Source organism: Calidris pugnax, unplaced genomic scaffold, assembly GCF_001431845.1.
Source record: "Calidris pugnax isolate Ruff unplaced genomic scaffold, ASM143184v1 scaffold111, whole genome shotgun sequence".
Lineage (NCBI taxonomy): Eukaryota > Metazoa > Chordata > Aves > Charadriiformes > Scolopacidae > Calidris > Calidris pugnax.
Genome location: NW_015090872.1, coordinates 3,593,546 through 3,604,380, shown reverse-complemented (window position 1 = coordinate 3,604,380; position 10,835 = coordinate 3,593,546). Strand labels below are relative to the sequence as shown.

Here is a 10,835-nt window from a genome sequence, read left to right as displayed (position 1 = left end):
CCTGTTACCACAAAGTAAGCTCTCATTCTAAAGGTGGTAGGATCTACATCCGCAAAACAGCGTTTTTTTTTTTTTTTTTTTTTTTTTTTTTCTGTTGGGAAAGCAGGAAGCAATAATTTTGAAGCAGAATGTTATTAAGAAGCTTATAAAAATGCTTTCAGACAAAATAATTATCTGTGTTTGACTTTTAAAATACATAACTTTATACAGCTTATTGGAAAATGTGATTTTAGTTATACAGTGATGCTCTTTTATTTTAGCAGAAGAAGAGATACAAGTAAATGATAAGGTTGCTATTGTTGAAATGTTAAAGGTTTTCCTGTTACATTCTTCTGATTTTGTTGTCTGGAATTGCTACCTGCAGGCCCTTTCTGTCTTCTGTTTTAATTATTCCTGTTTTGACTATCGAACATAATTGCTTGAAAAGTAAAACAGAAATTTGTAAAGAAGTGCTTATAGTTATTTGGAAGGTTTAAGTGTAGAATTACCAAAATAATCTCCTAAAAGCTTTTAATAGATTTTAAAATTGCCCAACTATGATACATTCATGAGAAAATCAAACATTTTATTCTTACTGTCAGGCCAAAAAATTAATTTCTATTATAGTCATTTTGAGAAGTAAATAAGCTTACATGGGAAGTAAAACCTCTATTGGGCTTTTTTCTACTGTTTTGGGATTGAAAGTACCGGGGAAGCAAATTTTACAAGGCTTTTCATTCTGGAGGTATTGAGTGGTAGCGGAGGAGTTTTGAATGGAAGTCAGAACACTTCCTAGCTTACCCAAATCTTTGAAGTTTTGCCTGCTGTAACTGATGACAGAAAGACAATGAATGTGGTTCTTGTGGCAGTGTAGTTTGTTCTAAATAAATGTGAAAAATGTGTGTTTACATACCTTATGCCATGTTGAAGTGTGGAAGGGGAGGAAAGTTCTGAGACACCCTTGGAACCACTGAATTGTGGCTTAAATCCGAGATGCCCATCTGCTGGAGGGATGTGGCTCTGGGCATTCACAGTGACCCATCTTGAATGGGAGCTGCATCTCTGGTGTCACTGGAGCCTGGTTGTCTTTGGCTTGGTTTTGCTGATCTTCAGCTTCTACAATGATAATGTAGATGTGTTGCACGGGTGCTTAATATGATAAATGCCCATCTCCTCGCTGCAGGGAATGAACGTGTAATCGCACTAGATTGATAGCCTGGACTGGAGTGATGACTATACTTATTTGGGTGGAAATCCTTTGTGCATGAATGTATGATAGATGCTTGCTTACTGGGTTGTCATATATGTTTTGCCTTTTTTTCCCCACCAGATTGGCGCTTACTTTAGCAGCATATTAGCGGAAAAGCTAAAACTTAACACTTTCCAGGACACAGGAAAGAAGAAACCACAAGTAAATGCCAAAGACAACTACTGGCTGGTTACTGCTCGGTCTCAGAGTGCAATTCACAACTGGTTCACAGATTTAGCAGGAAGTAAACCACTGACTCTTTTAGCAAAAAAGGTATCAAAATACTCCTTCCTCTTTTTCTTGGATATTGGGCTGTACTGAATTGGGCCCTAAGAATAGGGTGGTGTTTCTGAACATGCTGGATGTGGAGCGGTGCTGGAGGCAGCTGCTGCTGTGCAGTGTGTTCCCTCTTTGCAAGGAGGAGGGTACCTGGGCAAAAGGGAACTTCTGATCTAGCTGGTAAAAACTTCCTTTGAATGACTGTATTTTAGCTCAAGCACACATATCTTGCTGGCAGCCAGATTCTTTGCCTGTACGCTTCACTTCAAAGGTCTCTTTGCCAAGCAAAGGAACAGTTTACAGAAATTCTTATGTCTGGTAAGGAGATAATCGGCTAGGAAGTCAATGCATTCTTAAAAGGACTTGCCTGCTAACTCCAACCCCTTTGTGTGCTCTTCACGTTTAAATTTGTATTAACAATCTTTGTTAAACAGTCTTATTAGTTGCATTCTTGATTAAGTTTCCAATTAAGAAGAAGAATTCTTGCTGCTTCGTGGCAGTCTTTGTATAACTGGAAAAGGCAATTCTGAGCTATCTCTTTGGATACTGCATGCTGTTAAGAACAGCAGTACAAGATAAATATGAAGTGGTCATTAAAACTCATCCAAGGTGGTGTCTAGAACACAGTAACAAAGGTGCTGTTATTCGTGCCTTTCTTTCCTGAAGCTCTGTGTACAAGCAGCTAATCTTATGGTGTCTGGGAGTTATTCTGAGTGTAAATTAAACTGAAATAGGGAACTCTTATTCCAAGACTATTGAGCATAAATGGATGAAAGTAACAGAAGGTACAAGTTTCACCAGTTTTTGGTCTGTTGCTACGCAGCTGGTGAAGAACGTGTGCTCTTTGGTGGCTCTGTTGCTGGCAGAAAAACAAGAGCTTTGCTGTGGCAAGCATGCTGCCACCTTAAGTTTCCCCCCAAATTTCTGAGACATTAACTTTGTGACTAGAAGCGCTAGAGAGATTTCTTTTATTATTTAAGTTTTTTTGTTTGTTTGTTTTTTTTAAATAACCAGACTTCTAAGCCTGCTGATAACAGTAAGGAAGCATGTTAAGAACACTGAAACTGATTGTGCGAAATCCGTAGCTTGACCACTGAAGAGCATTGCAGGAAAGGGTCAATGCTTTGCTGCTCTCTTCAGCATTGGCACATCTCTGTTCTCCAGGCGCTCTGTTGGAAAGGTGGATATGCCTGAAGGAGTAATGAGGATTTTTTGATAGGGGACAGTGAGTGTAGCATTTGTGCCTCTGCTCCCTTCTGTCTCCACTGGGTATGAAATGACTTGTTCTCATGTATGTCACTTTAAAAATGCATTTTAACATTATTGTACTTTATGCAGAAAGGTGTAAGGATTGCTGTGATCAAGTAGGGTGATTCTTTACCTGGAAGTCTTGTGGGACCAGTCCTGTTGTGTACGTGGCCAGTGCAGGCAGTATTAGCTGGCCAGGCTGTGTTGTTTCCTGGTGCACTTGAGTTATTATGGACTTCTCTGAACCAGGGACACCAAGGAAACTGGCAGTAATTGAACCCTTGCCCAAAACCTTGATATATCTCCATTTTCCAGAGGTTCTGAGGATCAACTTGCAGGACTGTTTCTACACTTTGGGTCTCTTTGTGTCGAGAGGTGTGCTAGTGGCCCTGTAGGCATTTCTGAGCAAGGAAAGGATGCTCCTGGTGAAACCTGGGAAAAGTCTAGGGCAGTATCTCTTTTTTTGAAACAGGTCTTTGAGTTTCTGTGTCTGGACAACGGGAGTGTCAGCGTAGTGGGTTCCTAGGTTGATGAAGAGGTCTGCTGCTCTCCAGGTAGTGCGGGGTTGAGCAGAGGAGGCCTGGGCTAACCCACAGGTGCCAGCTGCTGTTTGGACTATAAGTGTGCTATAACTTGCTTCCTGTTTCATTTCAGGTTCCTATTCTCAGTAAAAAAGAAGATGTTTTTGCTTACTTAGCAAAATATTCTGTGCCACTGCTGCGAGCGGCATGGCTGATCAAAATGACATGTGCCTACTATGCTGCTATTTCTGAAGCTAAAATCAAGAAACGCCAGGCCACTGACCCAAATATTGGTAAATAAACATCTCTAATGTCTAAATGCATAATAAGAGCTGAAGGGGCCTGCTCCTCTTGTTCATGGTTTTGGTGTTACTAGGTGTCCAGAGCGGAATCTTTGTAGTGGGAAGGGGAATAAAAATTCTTTTAAGTCAGTTTCGCTTATAAATGTATGTCGAAGAGTACAAAGAGCATTGAGGAATAAATACTGCCCTGTTGGCTGCTTCTCCTCCCAGCTGATTCCTCCCTAAATCTCCAGGTGCAGCATCTGAGGAGATGACTGTGCCACATCTTCACCACCAACACTGGTCTCTCTGGGCTTGGCAGGAGCGGCAAGGGCTGTGCTAAGATAAACATTACCAGGGAATGAACAGAACTGCTAATTTAGAAAGCCTGGGATGAAATGTGAATTTCAAAGCTTATTTATTAGACCATAGGTGGCAATGTATTTATTTTAAGTACTAACCTTAAATGATACTGTCTGGCATCAAGCCAACGGGCCAAGCAGTGACCACCTTTAAGGTGTTCAAAGGTACTTTAACTGTTAGCAAAGTTGTAGTTTTACTCTCAGTTTACATATGCTACATACAGCTCTTCTGCTGTCTGGAATGAACATTTTCCTTCTTTATCCTCAAAATAACTGTGCTCAGAACAGACAATTTCACTGCTGTTTAGCAACATCTCTGTACTGCTGTGAGAAATGTCTGCTTCTTCCTGCCAGCTCATTCAGGTGTTTCTTTCAAACTTTGCTTTGCGTGTTGGGTTTTTTAAAATTATTTGTAGGTTCGTGACACTCACTAGTTTTCACTCTGAGTTCCTAGTTAAATCCCCCCAAATCTATTTTCTAGTAAATATCTGATGTTGGTTCCTTGGTCATAGTTTTAAAAATATTGTAAAAAATCAGTCTGATTTTTAGAGACAGAGAGCAAGGGGGATGCAATGTGTGTGGCTGGCAAGAAGAAAAAGAGACACCTGCCCAAATACCAACTCAGGTTGGTGCCTCCATTGATGTATGGATCAGGCAGTGAGAGCAGGCTGATTGCTTTCCTAATTTGTTGTGAGAAGCTCTGCTAGTGATAGTAGAGCATCTGTGGCTCTCCCAGGGGGGACTGGAATGGGGATGCTGGGCACCAGGACGGGGGTGTACTGATGAGGGTGTAGTTAAAACAAGCACCCTCTCTCTTGGTTGTGTGAGAGTGGGGGGGAAAGGGAAGTAAGAAGGAGGTAAGGAAAGCTGAGATTGTTCACTTTGTTGTGATAAATTGATCTAGACCTAGTTTGCTCTGGCTGGGAGTAGTAGCTCTTTAAAATAAAAGGAGTTTATGCTTCCTGGGAAGGTGCAAGGTGGTGGTGTGCATTGTGGAGTAGGCAGGTACTGCTGGTCTGCTCTGGGCTGGCACCACGGTGGCACCCCCTTCACAGTGAGAGTGAACGAAGCCAGGAAGAGTGTCTGAGGTGCCCCTGACTTTTATCAGCGAGTATTCTGGGGTAGGTTACTGAAGATTACATCCTCTGTACAAATTCTCTGTTTTGCAAACAGTGTTGAGAGCTTTTTGGGAAGTAGCTTTTTGCTACGTGTTACTGAGCAGCCTTTGACAGTTCCCAAAATGTTTTGTATCTGTGCCTCAGGTTGCGTTGTTTCTAACTCAGTGGCACAGTGATATTGGAAACTGCTCTGGGAAAATTATTCTTTCATACTGTCACATGAAATAAGTTTGAAGTAGTGGATTTGGAATTGTTTTTCCAAAAGTGAGCGAATCTTTGAAGTAAATGTAGTTAACCTGCTCTATGAAAACACTGAGACCGGCTAGCTTCATACACAAATTTCAGTGGATTTGGATAGAAAAGCATTCAACATATAGTCTGTATATGTTGACAGAACTGCCAATTACAAATGCAAAGGGGAAAAAAAAAGTGAACGTGCTAGCTGAAGTCTGAGGTGGGTAGTAAACAGCGAAAACAGTTGTGTTTGAGAGTGGTGGTTCCTGTAACTCTGACAGTAAACAGGCTTAGGTTGTCAAAGCAACTGCATTATGTATTCATAAAAGAGTGTGCTCTTCTAAAATATGCTGCATGCTGATTAAATACAGCTCTGTCAGATGTTTGTCTCTGAGATATTAACAAATATCCTTGGTTGTTCCAGTTACTGTTAAGAGAATGCCTTCCTTACAATTCCTCTTCTCCCAAAGTGTCATGTATATGACCAAGCAAGTTTACTTTTGTTCACTAATTTCTCCAAGTTGTGCTAAATACAGAATCACTGCTGAAGCAGACACAAAAAAATGGTAATTTTTGGGTTTGTGTGTTTGCTGAACAGCACCTACTGGCTTATCTAGGGCAAAGGAAGGTCTGTCTTGCTGGCAGACCTCTGCACTGTGCTGGTCTCTCTGACCTAAGAAACTGCTCCTGAGCTTTTTTATTCTCATCAGAGTGAAAATCTGGAGGAGTTGTCTGTTTCAGAGTGATTATAGAAAGAACAGTTTTATATCCCAGTGCTTGTGCAAAGTCCCGTTGAGTTGTGTTGGCTATATTTGGAGGGAAAAGGAAGAGGAGAGTAAAGGTCCAGATGGAAGGAAGTAATGAAATATATTTATTTTATCTATTTCAAGCTTGTTTTCTGGCTGAACGCTGAAATCTGATGAAAGAGGCAGGTGATTCCCTAAAGGCATACCTTGTGTTAGTGCTTTTTACGTCATGCCAAGCTGGCAGGCTTCTTGCCCACTTAACAGTATCTGTGCTTTGAGACCAATGCACAGGAGAGGCACATAAGAAGCCCATTAATTCACAATAGGTGCTGCATTACGCAACCGTGGGGTAATGTTTTGGAGAAATATTCTTGACAACTGAGGTGATATAATTTTGCTTCAATTTTCACTGTGAAAGAAACCTTTTATCATCCAAAGTGTTCTAATTGTAAACTTATTTTGTAGAGTGGACTCAAATTATAACCAGATACCTTCGAGAGCAGCTGGCAAAGGTTGCGGAGTTTTACCATGTGACTTCCAGCCAAGGCAACAGCTCTGTAGTGATGCCTCAAGAGATGGAACAAGCCCTGAAGCAGTGGGAATATAATGAAAAATTGTCATTTTATATGTTTCAGGTCATACTTTAAGAAGTGCATGGATTTTTTTTTTTTTTTTTTAGGTTACCATTCTTGGAAAGTTCAATTTTAGAACTTACTAGTAGCTTTTGTCATAAGACTTGCATAAATTGTAAATGCTAATTCATTTAAGATTTGCTAGCTGAAAAAAGCTTTGATTTGCTTAGTGTGCTTGATTGCGATTGCAGCAATGTACTCAATTATTCTGTCTCTTCTGTATTATCCCATCTCTTATGGGTGGTTTTAATGATTGTGAATCAGGCTGAGGTCACTGTGGTGCATGAAGCTTTGGGTGTTGGAGTGGTGGCCTGGCTGTTCAGTTCCACACGGTTCTAGCCCAGAATAACTCTCTGGTTGTTTCTACCCAAGGATAGAAATAGCAGAAGGATTGCTGGGAGGGAGTCTGTCTGTCAGCAGTAAATCAGGCAGCCTGCTGAATTTGAGCTGCAGAGATCATTGGTGCTGTACACAATTTCTTCCCCATCCATAGGGCTGCCATGATGGTGGCTGGTTCCTGCCTGTGTAAGTGGGGGTCGACGGTTTTGGGGGCTCTGTGCTGATGTGGGTAATGAGAGCTAAACCAGAAATGAAATAAAACTTGTAATGACACACCTGCTTGTTTAGTGCTCCCAGTTAATATGTGATGCGTTATTTTAAACCCTTTAAGGAAGGAATGCTCGAGAGACATGAGTATTTGACATGGATACTGGATGTTTTGGAAAAAATCAGACCCACTGATGATGATCTTCTTAAGCTGTTGTTGCCGCTAATGTTGCAGGTACATGGGTTTGTTAAAGCCAAAATCAATATAAATGTGATTCATACACATTACATGACTTTAATATTTGTGGTGGTAGAATCTATATAAACATTTTTAGTTAGGACATCTAGGGAAATACGGTGCATGTTTGAAATTTATAAACACCTTTAAAATGTTCATGCTTTATAGTGCTTAACTTGAATCGATGGAAGGATTTCTGTTACTGTAACGGGTCCTGGAGTGAAGATGAAATTTTTGAGAGACAGATTATAGATTCATATTTGAGGTGCTCTTTTCTTTTTTAACTTCTGGGCTCTTAAATATTGGAGGTAATCCCTTCTAGTTTATGCATGTTCAATGTTAGATTGTTAAAGAAGATAAATACATGGAGTAGACTGTGTAGTAAACTATATATTTTTTTTAAATTTCAGTATTCGGAAGAGTTTGTTCAGTCAGCTTACCTATCCCGTCGCCTTGCTTATTTTTGTGCCAGACGCCTATCTTTATTACTAAGCGATGGTCCTAACCTTGTACCTGCACACTCTCCCCATATGATTATTGGACCGAGTAACCCTCCTCTGGCAGCCCCGAGTCCGACTGCCCCGGGTCCCGTGGTGAGCCCAGTACAGCTGGCCTGCTCGGATTTCCTCTCCTGCCCTCAACACCGTCCACTGGTGTATGGACTTAGTTGTATGCTGCAGGTAGGCCAATGTTCTGTTGCTCTTCGTTGTCAAGGCTATAACCATTCAGTTTATTGGAAAACTGAGTGGGTTTTTTTCTGTGTGACAAAGTGTGATTGTTGTGGTTTGAAATGTACCTGTGTCCAGGTGAGAGCTGGTTGGGTCGGGGGGGAGCAGGAGGATGGATTCTCCACACTGTCTGAGATGTGGTGGTGGAACCACCTGGATAAGGTTGTGCTGTCCGTGTCTCTGTCTGCACCTCTGCTGTGGGAAGGAGTGACTCTGCTGCCAGGGATGGCCAAGCCTTCCCTCTGTGATGGAGTGTTTCTGGTTGCAGTGATGCTCTGTGCATCTCATCACATTCTCATCCCAGTGAACCTGAATGGTTCTGCCAGACCCTGACTGTCTGCTGAGTGAGGCGGGACAGAAGACAGCGCCATACTCTGAAAGCTCTAACCTTTGAGGATTTCCTTGCCTTTTCCAGCTTGTCACTGATGCTTGGTGCCACCGCAGGCTGCTTCATTTTGATTTTGTCAGAATTACAAGCAGTTTATATTGCCGTATCAACTTCCACAGTTCTTAAAACTGTGGAACAGAAGAGACTGTTCACTTGTGCTCGTTGCTCAGCAATAGCAGAATTGTCAAGAGAGTAATTGTTTTCTAAAAAAGGACTTGTTTGATGAGCTGCAGTTGTTTGCCTTGCCGAGGGCTGACCTGGTGAGACTTCCTCAAGCCCTTCTGCTGTTGCCTCTTCAGTTGCCTGTCTCTGGGGGTTGCAGAGATGCCCTGGTGGTGGTGCCAGGAGTATGCTGATGCTCTTGGGATCGCAAAATCACAGAACGGGTGAGGTTGGCAGAGACCTCTTCAGATAACGTTGCCCACCCCTCCGCTGAGGCAGGGTTAGCTAGCACAGGTTCCCCAGGACCATGTCCAGCTGGGTTTTTAACATCTCCATCACCTCTCTGGGCAGCCTGTTCCAGTGCTGGGACAGCACGTTGTTGTGGTACGTAGCTCCCTCTCTGGGGCTGCTGCTTCCCTACACTTGTTGCAGTTGGGAAGTTCAGAGCCTGGAGGCAGGCTGGGTTGGATGCAGGGAAGGCTCAGTCGTGCTATCTGAGGAAAGATAGAGAGAGAGAATATCTGTATCCCTCCCTCTGCTGAGGATCCGTGAGTGGGGAAGTAAGATCCCGCCTGGCTCTCAGTGTGCTGTGACTTTTTCCCTCTTAAATGTGGAACTGTCCTGGGAGCGTCAGTGTTTGTCTCCGTCCTGGGCTGCTGGGGTACAGCTTCTCTGGCAGCTGTACAGCTTTTCTCTGGTAGCAACACAGCTGGTTGTCTTTCTGCTCTTCCTGTACTATTTGGGTTTGTGTACATGTGTGTGTTTTCTCTTTTTTCTGCCTCTTGTGCCACCAAGCAGGTCCAGAGGACAGCCTGGGTTCAGACAAGCTCTCTGTCTTTTCAGAGGAGCATTTCTCCAGGCGATGCTTTTGCTAAAGTGCTGCTTTGTAATCCAGATCTGGACTAGGAGAGCTTCCCAAGAAGTAATCCAGCAGTCTCAAAAATAAACATCTATAAGATGAATCAACTTCCATCATTTTAGATGACATTTAAGGTCTGACCCCACAACTGCAAAGCATTCTGCTTTTGCTCTGTACGGTACCAAATGCTGTAGGGTAATAGGTACCTGCTGACAAGCCATTGTAAAATGACTGTTTTGAAGCCTGTCGATGCAAAATCTTTCTTTTGAAGTAAATCTTAAGTTCATAGTACATTTCAATGACTCTTCTATGCTTTTAAATCTTGACAGAAGAGTTGATTTTAATTAATTTCTTACATTTTAGTTTTTCACATGTAGCTTCTTCCTGTAAGCTGAACACCAAAATGACTTATTTTTTCTGAGGCCCATTCATGTTTCATAGAAGGAATCTAACTGAAATTAACCTTTGGTGATGTTTTTGACGACGTTTTGAGAGCAATACAAATGGGAATTGTACAAGTATATATTTAATTTTTTTTTTTAATAACGAAGAAAGAAAATAATATAGTAGTTGAATTTTCTGAACTGAATGTTTTGAAGTAATTGTGCATAGGCTTGTCTTTTTGTTTCTTCCACTGTAATAGTTGGACCAAAAGTGATTCTCGTGTCATGAACTCTCTTATTGTTGGTATTGTCTATCACACGTGTTTAGACAAAGAAATTACTTCTGTTTTGTATTATTGCTTGCAGACTGTAACTCTTTGTTGCCCAAGTGCCTTGGTGTGGAATTATTCCACAAATGAAAATAAGAACGTTAATCCAGGCTCACCTCTGGATTTACTTCAAGTTGCTCCATCTAGTTTACCTATGCCAGGTGGAAATTCAGCGTTTAATCAGCAGGTAAGATTTATTCATTGTCAGATTATTAAGATCTCTTTTTATATACCAAACAGTAATTTATGATCATTAGGACTAGAGTGAAGCATAGGTATTTCTGTAGGTCTAGTCTCAAGACTAGTGTTGTGCTAGTTTTTGATAACTTTACTTTGTACTTCATTCAGGTACTGATTTTGTGAAAACGTCAGGAATTTTATTTATGTTCAGATGTCTTCTATTATTAAACTGAAATGACTTTAAGATATGAAACAGCAAGTAAGAGGAAGCTTGGTTTATCCGTATTGTGAGATGCAACTTTTTAGACACACTGAAAGTTAACTTCTCCTGAGTTGAATGTAAGGAAAAGGTTATTTGTGTTTTATTGTACAA

The 10,835-nt window shown here is 41.5% G+C and overlaps 1 protein-coding gene across 1 annotated transcript in view; it reads left to right on the top strand.

Annotated features, from left to right (window-relative positions):
- Positions 1 to 10,835, top strand: part of MED12L (mediator complex subunit 12 like) — a 151,588-nt gene that overhangs the window by 6,944 nt on the left and 133,809 nt on the right. Inside the window, exons 3-8 of the mRNA XM_014945770.1 lie at positions 1,310 to 1,501; positions 3,410 to 3,569; positions 6,483 to 6,652; positions 7,320 to 7,430; positions 7,844 to 8,113; positions 10,320 to 10,469. Coding sequence (XP_014801256.1) covers positions 1,310 to 1,501; positions 3,410 to 3,569; positions 6,483 to 6,652; positions 7,320 to 7,430; positions 7,844 to 8,113; positions 10,320 to 10,469 — 1,053 coding nt within the window. The remainder of the gene's footprint in view (positions 1 to 1,309; positions 1,502 to 3,409; positions 3,570 to 6,482; positions 6,653 to 7,319; positions 7,431 to 7,843; positions 8,114 to 10,319; positions 10,470 to 10,835) is intronic.